The sequence below is a fragment of the Styela clava genome, chromosome 1 (assembly GCF_964204865.1).
Source record: "Styela clava chromosome 1, kaStyClav1.hap1.2, whole genome shotgun sequence".
NCBI classification, from domain to species: domain Eukaryota; kingdom Metazoa; phylum Chordata; class Ascidiacea; order Stolidobranchia; family Styelidae; genus Styela; species Styela clava.
Window position 1 is genome coordinate 25,230,908 of NC_135250.1, and position 18,085 is coordinate 25,248,992.

Sequence of the window (18,085 nt, forward strand, 5' to 3'; positions counted from 1 at the left end):
CCTACGCAATTCGGTTATTAGCGTGACGATATGTATAGAGCAATGCCCGAATATATTTATAGGGAGGTCGAATGTCAAACAAGTTTTATGAATTATAATGCAACAAACCAAATTTGGCTAAAATATCGGCCTTCGAAAACCTCGGAAAAATTATTTATATATATGTATTTCATACAAAGATATGATAAATTCATTTTCACATGTGTTCAAAAATACACCATGGCAGAAAGACCAGCGAGGTATAAATATATCTAGCAAATTTGTGCCTATGTGAGTTTCAAATAATAAATAGCCTAGTAGATTTTTATTACATTACTGGCGCGTAATTGAAGAGCAATAGCTGAGCCTTACTTGTGCAATAGATAGAGCAACATTGTTTCACCAGTTCTTAGTTATACTTCCCACGTATATTGAATTTTATCAATGGCGCGTTACGACCTGAGCCTTTCCAGAAAATGACTAAGGACCGTCGACCCGGTGAGGAGGAAATTGGTATTTTTGGATATAAATTATCAACGTATGCGTAGCTTGTGAATAGATGTCATAAGATTAATATTACGTTAATGGGCTAGCACACGTAGGACTGCATCTTGAACATGATTACCAACGAATATTAGGAATGAACAAATGGTATCAGACAGTTTATAGTTGATCAGTTACTGCGTGATTAAGTGTTTCGAATCAACGGGGTTAAACGCTACTGATCTTAGCAGTAATTATGCGAGTGAATTGATATGAAAAATGGCAGATGTGTCATAATTTCAATTTCTCAATTGCAGCTTTGACCGTTTCGTGTTTTTGGAGCGGTTCACGCTGATTGCTTGAATAAGAAAGTGTGTATTTGTATTGTATCGTTAGTATATAACTGCACATCATGTCACTCATTTATGGATGTGGCATGTGACATATTTCTGTACGTATTCATACATATCCGTGTAGAACCTGGTGTCTGATAGCTTATTGTAGACAAGATACATAAAACTGAAAACAGTTTGAGCCTACATATTAGCGTATTTCTGGAGTTACGATAGAATAGAGTGTGATTGATTCACTAAAGGAGATTACAGGTTTTACCATTACTCTCATAGCAGTGTTTTCGTCTCGTAAATATTGAATTGAAGCAAAAATGCACGCGTTCAAAATATTATTAATTAGTATTCTTACAATCAAGCTACTTGGATTCTCTCATGCACAATGTAAGATCATTTTTTTTCTCAATATCGATGTTACATATTAAAGTAAATGTTGTCCTTGTGTTTGTCTTGTATGCAATACTATGTGCAAAATATATACTGATTCATTTATTGTTATTACTACGATCAATGAAAAAAATAAAATAGCATGATTTTAATGTGAAACTCTAGAGACATACATATTTTGTGCTCTTAGTAAACTAATCTTCTTATTCAAATCTGAATGCTTCGGTTATTCTAATTAATATCTCGATATTCTGTGGTAATATCAATGACATTTTTTACGTTTTTACCGTTCCATGACCAAGCAATTATTATTCTTTTTCTATCACTTAATGACTGAATTCTAAATATCATCGTATCAATGGTGTTTAATTTGATTTCATATAGCTCCATGGAAAACAAAATGCGTAGATCAGTACGAACTGAACTTTTTCAATAATCCGAGGAAAGATTATGGAGGGGCAAAATCTTTTTGTGAAGGAATCGGAGGTTATTTGGCAAAAGTTGATAATCAAAGAATTACTGACGTCATTAATTCAACTTTTGAGTGAGTCAACTTGCTTAAACGTATTCACGCAATTTATGCACGTGATTTATCTAGAAAATGACTTTAAATATTCATTCTATCTGCCCCCTCAGCCCATTTCGTGTATACTTTTACTTGTGACTTGATAAAAGTCTATAAATACATTTTGTGTCGTGAGATGATAGAGGGCATTTCCGATCATTTTCTTTTCTCGCACGTGAGCCAATGGCAAAAAAATTATGAAAATAATTTTGTAGGTTTGAGAATTTATGTTTATTAGAAAGTACACCCCTTAACTTGTTATTCTTGCGGTGATCATGAATTTGTGACACGCTTGACGCGTTTGGTAACATAAGTATGGTATTATTTCTGCGCAATAAGCGTACAAATACAACAAGTGCTATTATTGTATGTCTTGTCAATTAAACTGCTATGCACAAAACAATGACTTATTTTTTTAGCTTTCAAAAATGTGATAATTTGGTATATCACTATTTGGCAAAAGGTTGTTATTTACATTTGAGAGTTTGTTGGGATAAATAAGGGATTGATTGAATTTCTTTTGTTGCATTCAATCTTGTTTCAACAAACAATTTGCAGAATTAAATGGATTGATAACACTTTCTATATCGGTGGAAACGACATAGCTAAAGAAGGAGATTGGAAATGGCCGGATGGTACTGATGTGATAATGAAAAAAGAAACAGGATATCAAAACTGGTTTGTTTTATAATTTTATTTTAAAAAATTCAAAAATAAAGGCGTTGTATTTGGCAGCGTAAAATATTTTTTAATGCTCGTATGCGTGCAGTTTCCATTATTTTCAACAGTAGAAAAAATACATGCCCCACTGCATGCAGGACTTCAATATCGCTATTGTCTGTTACACTCAATTAGATAAACTATTCCAAGTTCAAATTCATTCAATCTTCTCTTATTCAAAACCTGTATACTTTGCCCGTTTTGAAAATAATGTTATGAATTTACCAATCTTATCATTTATATTTATCAGGAAATATAACCAACCAAATGGTGGGACTGCTGAAAACTGTTTGACAGTTGGAAGAGAAAGGTATGAGTGGGTTGATGTATCTTGTGATGAAAACTTCTACTACATTTGCCAGAAAGGTTTTATTGATTATTCATATTCGTTCTCGTACAATTAAACAGTGATATTCATGTTTTTTTTTGATAAAAATGGCCATGAGGAGGGAATAGAAAAGAATAATTTGTCTCAATAATCACTTTGTTATGGCAAAGCTATAGTAATTGATAAATTTTTCTTGCCTTCATCAACTGCAATTTATGAGAATATAATAAGTTTTTAATGTTGAAAATAAGACAAAATTTAATTCTTATACAAAGATTAAATTCATTCGAAATATCCCGGAAAGGCATTGATGGATGGGAAGATCTACAACGTTGAATGACAGGTCGGTCTTCCGACTAGTTTTTGAGTCATGGCAAATAGCACCTAAAGACATAAAGCAGCATTTAATCACCAGTATAAATAAATAGGAATTAAAATCTATGTAAAAATTTGCCTAATATATCAAAGTAGATTGTCGAATCTGAAATATTCACATGGGTTATTTGAAACAGATAAATGCAAATCGTATCGATACGAGTATTCATATTGTGTGTCGGTGCCACGTACTGCTAATTAGAGCATTAAAAGAAAACTTCCGATTATCTGTCTTAAGTCATCTTTTCATCAAAACATGTTGCGTACAAAATTGAAACAACACTGCTAATTCATCTATTTTTTATTTGATATAAAAATATGATTCAGAATTCTTATACCTATATATAGTTTCATTGTTCATTATTCCTCCTGACACGAACCAATCTAAATAGATAATTTTTATTTCTAATTCTTAACAAATTTGGGACCTCCTGAAGTATGCGCACCAAGATGGCGCACAACCTGAACTCAGGTTGTGTAACATGTTAGGGTTCAGGTTATGCAACATCTGGGTCCGCATACTTCAGGAGTACCCAAATTTGAGTTATTGAAGTTCACAAATCTGCTTTAGAGCTTCAAGGCCCTTTCATTGAAATACTAAGCATCAGCGAAAACCAGAGAATGTGTACATCAACAAACTGCAGCACTGCAACACAATTTCAGTGGTATAAAACATCTAACAAAGTATCAACCGCAACTACAAGTAGAGTTTATCAAACGATACAAACTGGATCAGCAATATTGAATCTTCAAAACGCAAATATTGCAGATGCGGGATCCTATAGTTGTCGTTACCGACTTGGTAAATTGTGGAAAACTACAACTGAATCATATGAAGGTAAATATCGATATTCATTTCTATATATTCGTAATCTCGGTTACTTGATCTTGCGTAAATCCTTTTTTCAGTGGCTGGAAATCCCACAATCTATCGAATATCGAATAACAACTGCCACCCTAACTTGATCATCTCATGGAAACCGCATACAAATGCTGTTAGATTCCCACACAAGTAAGTTTTTCATAAATATTTAAATGTCAATTTATATGAGTTTTTTGTACCTCTTTGTTCTAAACAAACCTTTACTCAAGTTCTAAAACCCAAAGTTACTCGGTTTGCATTGTCAAGAATATTACAATTGGTATGAGTGTTGACAAAAAGTTTGTACCAGGAATCTTTAGCTTGCGACAACATCATGGGTAGCTACGACTTTTAGGCACAAGACCAACAGATACATAAAAATTTCTATAAATCAAACAACGATTTATATTTTGTGTACACGTTTCTTGTATCAATGTCACCAGTGGTGTAGCAAGACTCTCGTGGGCCCCCCCGCAAAAATATTTCGTGGAATTGACCCTAAAAACTCTCGGACATAAGCTAAAACAACGCTTTTTTTATTTCGTCAAAAAGCATAACATGTCGCTATAAAAAGGCAATGGAAACCTAAAATTTGCTGTTTATCGTGGTAACTTTAATTTTTTTCATTTTTCATACGTTCTTTCTCTTCTGCCCTTTTTCTGCGTTTCTGTGCGCCACTGAGAGGTTTTGCTTTCGACATCATTCTGACAGCCTTCGTAATTTTGCCGGTGCGATCAAACCACAAGACGCCGAAAATCGACGACTCCCTGGCATTGTTACGTAACAAAACGATATGAGCAGAACTAACATCAACGTTATAAGATGTGCATTACTTGGTTTGCACTGTAGCATTTGGTTTGCGGCTTAAATTTCTAAATTCTAACCGCTTGGGCCCCTTTGTGCTGTGGGCCCTTCCGCGACCGCGCGGGTTGCGGGGGTGGATGCTACGCCACTGAATATCACTGTAAACTCACTCCTGTTTCACAGAATAGAAGTAAGTTCGTCCTCAGGGGCATCAACAAGGTGGATGGATTCACCAACATCTGAGAAACAGTCGACCATAATAACCAGTTTGTTGCCAACCACAACCTATAAGATCAAAGTAAGCAATATTGATTGACACCTATTTCGTTTTTGTGATTATAGTTTTTTATGACGAGATAGTCAAGGTACATTGAATTAATTTGTTTGTTCTATTTGTGGCAGAAAATATCTATTTTTAGGACGTTATTACTACCTGAGTATTCTTCCCAACTTGTATATTATGTTATTATGATATTCATGAAAATTCATTTTTGCAGATTACTGCATGCGTAACAAAATACAATTGCACAACCAATTATTCTACCACCCAAAAGGCAAGAACAGATGGGGCAACGTTATCTGCAGAATCGCCATCTATTATACAATACAAGAATACACAAACTTGTGTCATCTCTTGGATCCTATCTAACAAATCAGAGACTAGTAACCTATATACCGTGGTAAGTCAATACTTGCATTGTTGACACAAGTTATTCGAAACACATGTTCTACAACAACTTTGTATGAAGATATATAAATTAAATTTAGAATTTATACGCGTATATATTATAAAGTGCACACTGGGTCGTGAAGTTTGACTTAATATATACCCACTCCGTCACTCACGATCGTAAATTTTTCAACTTTTTCAACATCTCATCTATCACCAATTTTAACGGAATTTTTAGTGAAAATTTTAGAAATACATTGCAAGAGCAAGAATATTTCTGAAGCAAATTTTTATCTGATGATTTATAGGAACTGAATCTAACTTCACATCCGGTTTCTTCACGAGATGCAAACTCGAATATAGACATGAAGCTCATAGACGTGACGTCATCATCCGTGTATTCATTTCAACCAGAACCAAATCGTAACTATTCGGCATCTATGAAAATATTTAATTGCGTTTGGCCTGTCAAAGGTTCTTGTGTAGGAAACCCAACAGGTATAAATTGAATTCAAATATTATAAGTTGCGAATATTTCGAATATTTGCATTTACTCAATTTGAAGTTCATTAAACTTCAGTCACACATGTGGAACTCATCAAGTGTGGTTGGTACATTATCTTAAATAAATTGTAGGGATTTCGCAAATTAAGTTTCAATCCTTGCTTTTACAGAGCAAAACAACACGATACAAATCATATACGAGTATATTAGAGTCTTATACCAATCCAAACTTTATGACAGTGAATTATGACTTTAGAAGACACCAGTCATTTCCTCCAAAAATAACGAAATTTGAGAAACACTTACTGAAATACCTATTGTAAAGAAAAGCGATCTTTTGATTTAGGAATAATGCCATTCAGATTTTTATTTTTGAAATGGGCATTTTGTCATTTCCTCAATAAGCATTGAGTTGTGCCTGTTACAGGCCCAAAGCTTTCAGTTTTTGGAAAGGTAATGTAATTTTTTAGATATGAAATCGTTCGAATTCAACATCGTCAGTTTCGTAATTGGTTTTCTTATCCCTTTGATCTTCTGCGTAGTCTTTGGCTTAAACATATACAAACTGATGAAAAAGATAAAGAAGTTGAAGAAAATTGCAGAAGCGAAAGAACATAATTACGAAACTATACAAGACAACGGTAATGGGATATTATTCCTTATCAGCCAATAGAATATTCTGAACTTTTAACAAGTACATATGATGTTCAACAGCTTTTCTTTTATCATCAATGCAAAAATATTTAAACATGACGATAAGCAATATTGGAAAACGTATTATTTACCAATAATGAAAATCTAAAAGCGTCACTTGAAATTTGTCCAAGAAAATGAAAGTAAAATCCTTCTCAGGAGTCATTTCTATCTTAGATTACGAAATTTTAGATAGATTGGTTTAGTATTTTTGTACGTTTTAGTAATTATACGAAGGTTTTATTTCACATTATTTTTACATCATTTTGTAATTTGCTCTCAAATCCTAAAAAATTATTCCAATTCAATTTGAAAAATTTTTCACTGTACGCCATCTCTCCTCCAATATTTTGAACATGATTGATATATCTTCTCTAAGTGTTCATTAAACTTTATTTTCAATTAAACAGCAACTTCTTCCAACGACCCAGTTTCTCAACCGTCATATTCGAACGTGCTGCAAGAAACTGCCGGTTACGAACAAGCTCTTCCTGCGCCAACTAAGCAAACACAAGTGGAGTCAGCTTACGAACAACCATCATCTTCAAATGTGCTGCAAGAAGCTGCCGGTTACGAACAAGCTCTTCCTGCGACAACTAAGCAAGCACAAGTGGAGTCGGCTTACGAAACTTACAACGCCTAATGAACTACTGTACAGCTATACATTACTCTACTCTACTCAAATATCACAAAATGAAAGAACACATATTGCATTTGGTATAACACTCTGTAAACTTGTAACATACAATCTCTTAGCTATTGAGTAATCAGTCATGTTGGTGTCGATCGACATTTTCATATTACAGTCGGACCAAGCAATTATCTATCTCTATCCACTTACTCACTGAGACTGTAATGGGCTCTTTATGCTATGTCTAAAACATGTATTGTCATACATTCTTAAGAACGACTCAGTTAGTTTTGTTAGGTCTACAATTCTTCTATTATACTGCAATAATGAAAATCAAAAGGCGTTACTTAAAAAAATCCACCAATTTTTTATTGATCGTTGTAACCCTAAAAACTAACTAGTGTTTTTTGTGTTTCCGTCACAATGGTGAGAGAAGCTCTTCAAAAGTTAACCACAAAATATACTATGAGTAGAATAAGCGCTGCGTTTCGTCCTGGTGGTGATGTGTCTATTTTAATTTCACAACCCGCCACCAGCTGACGCTAGAGAACTTTAAACTACCAGATTGTGTAAGTAAACTTTTAAAGAGACCTCGCGTTGGTCTAGTTAATTCGTATACTGCCCTTTCACTTGACCTTTTTGTTTCGTTTTTCTTTTCATTTCTTGAAATATTTAAGAGTGTTCTGAGCTCTATGACGAAGCAATTCATTCTTAACAACCCATGCGAATATGTTTAACGCAAACTCCTTTTTCTCATTTGTGTTTTTCAATAGAACAATAGCTCTAATTTACTACAAAATATGAATTTCAAAAACTTACATACGCTGAAAATATTTTTGGTATGTATTCATTATGTTCATATTTATAATCCGAATTTTTTAGTTGAGAAAACATTGTCATTAAATCCATGCATTCATTTGTCAATTTTCAATTTCGTTACGTTTTACGCTTACTGCTATACAATAATTGGCGAATCCAAACGCGGGATTGAGGTTTCGACAAACAAAAAAGTCTCGTGATTTGATAATGGCGGAATTTCTTATTGAAATGACTGTTGTCAATCTTTGAATGGCATGAGACTATTAGGTCTACAGAAACTTAATTTAGAGGAGGAATGTTTTTATCCAAAACTAGTTTTTGACTTATTATATCTCCGTATTTTCATCATTCGATTTATGATATGTCGAGATGATCGGCAGATTAATTAGCTACATCATGTCTGAATTCAATGTAAAATTGTTTAATCCAAGCGTTAATAAAAAAAAGATTTCAGTTCTTCAAGGCTCCTTGTGTCTACGTGACTAAATGCGCAGAGATCGTAAGGGAAAAGTCTGTAGTTGCTCATAAAACTTTACAAGGAGAAGTAAAAAAATTATTAGGTAACGCTTCCTCAGTAGAGTTTACTTGTGCTCTGAGTAAAATTCAACCTTTGCAACCTTTTCCCGATAGTTCAATGTATTAGCGTACTTTTTGCTAAGAGCGTCATATGATTGACTTTTTTAAAACACATTTATTTAAAGAAGACTCGTGTGCCTTCTCTACATTACTTCAGTCGCGTCTAGCGCAGTGTTTTTCTACTTTGGTTCGACAAAGATCCTCTGAACATATTTTTTTGCCATGATGTCCTTACATTACCCAGTTTTCTACTTATATACCCCTATATTTCATCGCAGATCCAAACCCACATTTCGTTTCTCGCAAACTCGTTATACCGCCACCGGTGTCGCACGCATGGCTGCGCGTACTTCTGTGTGATTGCATTTCAAGATGATTTCTGTTTATTGAAATATCTTAATCTGTTGTGACAAACCTCGGGATTTCAAGCTGAATATTTGTGTCAACGTTTTATTTCACGAGTTGAAAATCGGAAGTGAGTGTACACACGAATGAATATGAAATCTGGGCGTTTTTCGGAATTCAATCAATCCATATATTCGTTATAAACCTGTCCCGGACGACCCTAATATGGTGCTGACTTGAAATATGTAAGTTTTAGAATTTCGAATCAAAGCGATTTGAATCAATACCAATTTCAATTGATTCAAAGCAATATCAGAAAAAAAGCTTGATTCAATTAAAAAAAAATTAGATACCTCAAGACGATTGCATGTCGCAGCGGTTTATCACAATACCATCGCATACGCTATATGCACAGCTGTACTATGCATCGTGGGAACTCTTTGGACTCGTGGATATTCGTGACCCATTGTATGAAAAATGCGCTAGGGTACATACGGCTATGGACAATACCTCCATTCAAAATTTATGCCACCATTATCTTTATTTTCATAAATCTATTGATACATTGTTAAAATTGAATTAAACAAAAAGTTTTCTCGATGTTACGGGTCTTGCATTTATTGATAGATATTATGGGTAGCTTACGTAGTGCCCTCATACATACTCTTCCAAAATGTTGGAACTCATTATTAGTGAGTTCGATACAAAAGAGAGTCTGTTCATGAAATTTTATGGGAGTTTTTACTTATCCGTGATACGTACAACTGTAAACATATTAAGATATATTCTAAGAATTTATTGCTTCCATTAACAAATAATGTAGACGACTACTTCACTATACTGGGCGTCAATAAAAATCTTGAAAGATTTTATTTCTGTTTGTTTTTTGTTGTTGAGAGTCAGTATCCATTACAAAGTACAACATGCCAGGTTATTTCGGAATTTCCCATATAGTCATTAGTTCACTGAAAGGGTATATACATAGGTTTTTGACACTATTTTGACAAGAGAGTTTCAGTAATTACCTAATTAGAAACTTAGGGAAAAACGGTATTAAAAAATTGTGATGGAAATATTGAAACTGAAATTGATATTGCAATTGAATTTAAAATTGAAACCAGATTGGTAAATATTAATCGATGGGCGGTCATGATGGCTTATAGCCCTTATATTTCAATGATTTCCTATAGGCTTCCACTATTAATAATAACGCCTTCACAAGCTTGAGTACGACTGGTATCCTGTTCGATTCTGCAATATTTAAGACATATATTCATATATAATATATCATCACATTAGAGCAATGCTCAAATATATCTACAGGGAGGGCGATTGTTAAAAAAGGTATTTTCATGAATTATAATGCAACAACAAAACTTTGGTTGAAATATCGGGTGTCGTAGAACCTCGGAAAAACAAAACTATTCATATATATTTTATATAATCATATGGTAAATCCATTTCCATTTGTGTTCAAAAATACTGTACATATCATGACAGAAATACCAGAAATATAACTAGCACATTCATGTGTGTGTGTGTTTCAAACGCATGCCTAATAGACGTTTTATAACATGACTTGCGCGTAAAAGAAGGCGCACAGCTCAGCCTTGCTAGTGTAATTGAAAGAGCAATATCGATTTGCCAGTTCCTAGATACCCTGCCCACAAATGTCCTCCCGTCGAGGAGGGAATTGGTATTGTTATGTTAATAAATTATCAACGTATGCTAGCACCTATGAATAAATGTCATACGTTTAATGCTGCGTTGATGTGCTGGTACGCGAAGATCTGATACTCGAACACAGTCACCAACGAATATTGAGAATGAAATATTCAAACGGTAGCAGGCTGTTTATAGTTGATTGATGACGTGTGTGATAACGTTTTAAAGAAAGGGATTTAAACATTGCGGATCTCTGCAGTAATTTAGGCAAGTGAATCGATATGAAAAGTGGCAGATATGTCATTTTTCCGATTTCATTTTCTGAATTGCAACGATGGCCGTTTCGTGTTTTTGTAGCACTTCACGCTGATTGCTCGAATGTGTGTATTTGTATTGTATCGTTAGTATATAAGAGGACACCCTGTCACTACTTTATGGGGTGTCTTGTTACGTATTTCTGTGTGCCTTTTTACACATTTATTTGAAACCCGATGTCTGATAGCTTATTGCAGAGAAGAGGTGTGAATATAAGATACGTAAAACTGAAAACATTTTAATGCAACATATTACGATATTTCATAAGTTACGATAGAATAGAGTGTGATTGATTCACTACAAACGATTATAACTTTCACTACTACTTTCACAGCAATGTTTTAGTCTAGTAAATATTGAAATGAAACAAAGATGAACGCGTTTAAAATATTATTAATTTGTGTTTTTACAATCAAGCTACTTGGAGTCTCTCATGCACAAAGTAAGACAATTTTTTTCTAAATATCGATGTTGCATATTAAAATGAATGTTGTTGTCCTTGTGTTTGTTTGCAACGCTTTGAGCAAAATACATATAGATTCATTTTACTGATATCTGTGAACAGTGGAATAAATGTAATGAAATTATTTTTTTTTAAAACTGTGAAAAGATATTCATGTTTTGCGCTAAGCAAATTAATTTATTTATAAAAATCGCTAAGCAAAAACTTCAAATGTGCAGGTTTATACTTGTGATTCTGCCTTCGGTTATTTTAATTATTATATGAATATTCTTTGGGAATATCAATAAATGTAATGACATTATTTTTTTTTAAAACTGTGAAAAGATATTCATGTTTTGCGCTAAGCAAATTAATTTATTTATAAAAATCCCTAAGCAAAAACTTCAAATGTGCTGGTTTATACTTGTGATTCTGCCTTCGGTTTTTCTAATTTAATATATAAATATTCTTTGGTAATATCATTGACATTTCTTACGTCCTTCCACTGTTCCACGAGAAATCAATTATGATTCTTTTTCCAATAATAACTGACTTAACACAATATCATTGTTATTTAATTTTTTCACATAGCTCCATGGAAAACAAAATGCGTAGATCAGTACCAACTGAACTTTTTTGAGGATCCAAAGAAAAACTATGGGGAGGCAAAATCTTTTTGTGAAGGAGTCGGAGGTTACTTGGCAAAAGTTGATAATCAAAGAATGACTGACGTCATCAATGCAACTTTTGAGTGGGTCAACTTGCTTAAACGTATTCTCGCAATTTATGCACGCAATTTATCAAAAAAATGACTTTTTTTTATCTGATTTTTCCATCTGGTATTATTTTTACTCAATAAGCTTACAAATGCAACTATAGTAAACATTGCTGACGATGATTAGCTGCAATGAGTAGTGAACAATAAACTGTGTTCCTTGTCGATTAAACTGCTATGCAAGGAACTAAATGATATTTTTCGCTTTCAAGAATATGATAATTTGGTTTATCAATATTTCGGAAATATTATATTTAGCAATCGTCAAATTCTTAAATTCGGATAACTGTTTAATCAACTGTTTTACTATTTGGTCCACGTCGACCGTAGCATGAAATAATTAGATATACAGAAAAATACAATTTCGGTATAAACATTCGTAATTTGTAAATGTTAACGTGACTCTTCAGATGACAGATAACTGTAGACAACTACGTATAAAAATTTATCAAAATCGAACGTTTTTTTCATGACACGCTTCCCGACGTTGAACAAAGACGTTTATCTCAAAGCTCACTTTGACTGCAAAATTTCATTCTCGTTGACATGTCATATTTCAACACTTTATTGCAATTATGGTCAAATAAGCAGCAAAGAAAACTTTTCCGTGTAATGTATGGCAAAAGGTTGTTGTTTTTTCATGATAAACCCTGTGAGAGTTTGTTGAGATTAGATTATGGATTGCCTCAATTTATTTTGTTACATTTATTCTTGTTTCAACAAATGAATTGCAGAATTAATTGGGGTTTGAACACTTTCTATATCGGGGGAAACGACATAGCTACCGAAGGAGATTGGAAATGGCAAGATGGTACTGATCTGATAATGAGAGGAGAAGTGGGATATCATAACTGGTTTGTTTTACAATTTCATTTAAAAAAAAAATTTTGTTGCAAATAACAAAATCGTTGTATTTGGCGACGTGAATTATTTTTCAATGCTCATATGCCTGGAGTTCTCATTATTCTTAACAGTATAGAAAAGGTGACTGCCCCATAGCAGAACTTCAATATTGGTATTGTCTGTTACACGCAATTAGATAAACTATCCCAAGTTTAAATTCATTTAGTCTTCTCTATTCAATATCTGTCATACTTTGCCCGCTTAGAAAATAATGTTTTGAATTTATCAGGAAAGCTAATCAACCAAATGGTGAGACCACAGGTAATACTGCTGTTGAAGATTGTCTTGTAGTTGGAAGAGAAGTGTATAACTGGGTTGATATATCTTGTGATGAAAACTTCTACTACATTTGCCAGAAAGGTAATATTGATTTTTCTATTCGTTCTCGCACAAGTAAACAGTGCTATTCATGTTTTTTCATCAGAAATGGCATTGAGGTGAGAACCGAAATACATATTTGTCTCAATAATCATTTTTCTATGATATATATAGCTATATGAGCACGTGATAAATTAATCTTTCTTTGCTAAACTGAAGTTTGGGAGAATCCAATAAGTTTAATATTGAAAACAAGACAAAATATAATTCTTATACAAAATTAAAATTCATTGTTGAATGCATTGAAATAGCGCAGGAAGGTCTTGATAAATAAAGTACAGAAAGGTCGACATTGTAAATAATATGAATCGAAAGATATGTATCAATATATCTAATATATCAAAGTAGATTGTCAAATCAGAAATATTCAGAAGGGCTATTCGAAGATGAGAAATACAAATTACATCAATGCAAGTATCTATATTTTTGTCTGTACCACTGCTTATTGTCACATGCTTATTATGGTCTTCAATCATAATAAATCAAAAATCTTTCGAATATTTGTCTTCAATCATCTATTTCAAAGAGTGTTGACTAAAAAATTGCACTATCACTGTTAACTCATTTATTTTTTTTATTTTGTATAGAATACAATTCAGATAGTTATAATGTTCAGTGATTCTGCTCACATGAACCTGTGTAAATATTCTGAACCAATTTGTGTTATTTACGGGTTTGAAGTTCACAAATTTTGCTTCAGAGTTTCAAGGCCCTTTCGTGGAAATACTAACCCCCAATGAAAACCAGAGAATGTGTACTGCAACAGACTGTAGCACTGCAACTCAATTTGAGTGGTACAAAGCATCTAACAAAGTATCAACCGCAACTACAAGTAGAGTTTATCAAACGATACAAACTGGATCAGCAACATTGAATCTTCAAAACGCAAATATTGCAGATGCGGGATCCTATAGTTGTCGTTATCGACTTGGTAAATTGTGGAAAACTACAAATGAATCATATGAAAGTAAATATCGTTATTCATTTTTATGTATTTTTGTAATCTCTGTTCATTAATCTTGTGTATTTTTTTCAGTGGCTGGAAATCCCACAATCCATGAAATATTAAATAGCAGTTGCAACTCTGACTTGATAATCTCATGGCAACCACATACAAATGCTCTTGGATTCACGCACAAGTGAGTTTATCTTTATGAACAATTAACTGTCGATTTCTATAATCATTTTTTGTTATTCTTTGCTCTAAACAAACCTAAAAACTTTAAAGTTACCTGGTTCCCAATGTTAAAACATTACAATTAGTGGGATTGTTGATTAACACCAATTCCAACATTCTAGTCACAAGACCTTATAACTCAGTAAAAAACAGATACATGAAGTTGTGTATAAATTAAATAATGATTGACATCGCGTAACAATTAATATTTTTATGTCAGTGTACACACCCTTCTCTTACACAGAATAGAAGTAAGTCCGACCTCGGGGGGATCAACAAGATGGGTGGATTCACCAACATCTGAGAAACAGTCAACAACAATAATCAGTTTGTTGCCTACCACAACCTATCAAATCAAAGTAAGCAATAATGTTAATATATCGTTGACATCTATTTCTTTTTCGTGGTTTCCATTTCTATGGTGAGAGGGCCTACGTACATTGGATAACTTTGCGTGTTCTATTTGGGGCAGGAAATCCATCTTTTCGGGACGTTAGAAGCTACCAGAGTATTCTGCTCAATTGTACATTGTGTTATTATATTAATCATGAAAAATCATTTTTACAGGTTACTGCATGTGTAACAAAAGAATATTGCACAACCAATTATTCTACCACCCGGAAGGCCAGAACAGGTGGAGCATCGTTATCTGTGGAATCACCATCCATCATACAGTACAAGAATACACAAACTTGCGTCATCTCTTGGACATTATCTAACAAGATGGAGACTGGTGATTCATATACCGTGGTAAGTCAATATTTCAATTGTTGACACAAGTTATTCGAAACACACGTTCTTTAACAACTTTGGCTGTATATTTATAAATCGAATATAGAATTTATACGCGTGTTATAAAGTACACACTGAACGTGAAGTTTGACTGGTTTTACAGCCACTTATATTGTCACTTACGATCGTAGATCCACGTACCGCTGTCTACTGATATTAATGACAGATGGTGTTCAAAAATATTTTGTATTCGATTTATATTCAACTCAGCTCAAAGTTTTGTTTCTTTGCACTCATATCAACTTATCTATCACTTATCTTTAACGTCATTTTTAGTGAAAAATTTAGAAATACAGTGCAACAACACGAGTATTTCTGAAGCAAATTTTTGTCTGATGAATTATAGGAATTGAATCTGACTTCTGCTCCGGTTTCTTCGCAAGATGCAAACTCGAATATAGACATGAAGCTCATAGACGTGACGTCATCATCCGTGTATTCATTTCAACCAGAACCAAATCGTAACTATTCGGCATCTATAAAAATATTTAATTGCGTTTGGCCTGTCGAAGGTTCTTGTGTGGGAAATCCAACAGGTATAAATTAGTTGAATTATTATAATTTCACATATTTACATTTGCTTTACTCAATTGGGAGAAATCATTTCGAATTCACTCACTCATATGGAATTCATGAAGAGTGTCTGGCGCACTATCTCAATTAAATTGTATAGATTTCGCAAATTAGTTTTCAATCCTTGCTGTAAAAATACCATAAATATTGAAAACATTTTCGGTATTAATGGACCGATATCAATGAAGCTTATGTACTATATTGATGTATGATTTGTTCTGAAACCTGATCAGTATTAGGTTATAATTATTTTAAGTATCAGGAAATAATTCAAGGGAAAGGGAAATAAGATACTATCTGAATATGTTCCGAGAACTACGGTATATAATATGCCAATCGAAACTTTATGACAGTGACTTATGATTGTAGCAAACACCAGTTGACGTGAGACTCCAAATACAGTTCCTCAAAAAATAAGAAAGTTTGGGAATCATTTACTGAAATATATATTGTTCAGAATGTTATTTTTTTGATTAGAGAATAATGATCATGCAACTATTCAGTTTTGAAATGAAAATATAGTCAATTTTGTCAACAACTATTAAGCTTTTTAGAGTAAAACTTTCAATATTATTTAAAAAATATCTAATATTAAAGTTTTTGTTAAGGTTATATAATATTTTAGAAAACAAATCGTTTGAGTTCAATATCGTCAGTTTTGTGATCGGTTTTCTTATCCCTTTGATCTTCTACGTAGTCTTTGCCCTAATCATATACAAACTGATGAGGAAGATAAAGAATTTAAAGAAAATGGCAGAAGCGAAAGAACAGAATTACGAAACTATACAAGAAAAAGGTAATGGGATCCGAAAATCTTCATTTCATGAGTAAAATATTACTCAACTGATCAACCATTGAAATAGTCTAAACTTTCCATGTATAAAATATTATTCTTTATCAGCCAATAAAACATTTTAAACTTTTAACAAGTACATGTGACATGTCAATGTCATCATCAATGCAAAAATATTTGAACATGAAGATAAGCATTATTTTGTGATTTGCTCTTATGTGATATGAAAAAATATTGGAAATCATTTTAAAAGGTATCTCACTTTGAGCCATCTGTTCGTCAATATTTTAAATATAATTGATATTTCTGCTATAGATGTTAATTGAACTTTTTGTTTTAATTAATCAGTTTCTCAACCATCATATTCGAACGTGCTAGAAGGAACTGCCGGTTACGAACAAGCTATTTCTACAACAACTTTCCGGACACAAGTGGAATCAGCTTATGAAAATTACAACATCTAACGAACTTCAGATATACAGTATCTTCACAAAACGGAAGCAAACATGTTGAAGTTTATAAAACACTCTGTAAACCTGTAACATACAATCATGTTGGTCTCGATCGACATTTCTATGTTACAGTCGGACCAAGCAATTATCTATCTCTATCCACTTACTCACTTAGATAGTAATGGGCTCTTTATGCTATGTCGTAAACATGTATTGTCATACATTATTGAGAACGACTCATTTAGTTTTGTTAGGTCTACAATTCTTCTATTATACTGCAATAATGAAAATCAAAAAGCTTCACTTAAAAAAATTCACCAATTTTTTATTAATCGTTGTAACCCTAACAACTAACTTGTGTTATTTGTGTTTTCGTCTACTAGATGTGTGAGATTTGAAAAAGACCTCGCATTGGTTCACTGCACTTTCACTTGATCTTTTTGCGTCGTCCTTGAATTTTATTCGAATTTAAGAGTGTTGTGGGCTCTATTGCGGAGCAATTTGTTCTTAACAACCCATGCTAATATGTTTAACGCAAAAACTTTTACTCATTTGTATTTTTCGATATAACTAATGCTCTAATTTACTACAAGTTATCAATTTCGAAAACTTACATACTCTGAAAATAGTTTCGTTATGTATTCATTATGTTCATAGGTTTAATCCTTTTCGAATTTTCTAGTTGAGGAAACATTGTCATTAAATCGGTGCATTCATTTGTTAATTTTT

General features: G+C 33.0%; 2 protein-coding genes across 2 annotated transcripts; both read left to right on the forward strand.

Annotated features, from left to right (window-relative positions):
• Window positions 1-841: 841 nt before the first annotated feature.
• LOC120334947 (uncharacterized) lies at window positions 842-8,594 on the forward strand. Its single transcript, XM_039402464.2, has 11 exons — window positions 842-1,196; window positions 1,584-1,743; window positions 2,323-2,442; window positions 2,735-2,850; window positions 3,759-4,025; window positions 4,097-4,199; window positions 5,037-5,151; window positions 5,351-5,533; window positions 5,832-6,021; window positions 6,498-6,668; window positions 7,131-8,594. Exons 1-11 carry the CDS (start codon window positions 1,127-1,129, stop codon window positions 7,361-7,363), a joined length of 1,728 nt encoding a protein of 575 aa, XP_039258398.2. The 5' UTR covers window positions 842-1,126; the 3' UTR covers window positions 7,364-8,594.
• A 2,809-nt stretch (window positions 8,595-11,403) lies between these two features.
• LOC120335104 (uncharacterized) lies at window positions 11,404-18,085 on the forward strand. The gene is made up of 11 exons (XM_078116409.1): window positions 11,404-11,513; window positions 12,105-12,264; window positions 13,023-13,142; window positions 13,421-13,551; window positions 14,270-14,536; window positions 14,606-14,708; window positions 14,991-15,105; window positions 15,314-15,496; window positions 15,885-16,074; window positions 16,737-16,907; window positions 17,253-18,085. Exons 1-11 carry the CDS (start codon window positions 11,444-11,446, stop codon window positions 17,366-17,368), a joined length of 1,626 nt encoding a protein of 541 aa, XP_077972535.1. The 5' UTR covers window positions 11,404-11,443; the 3' UTR covers window positions 17,369-18,085.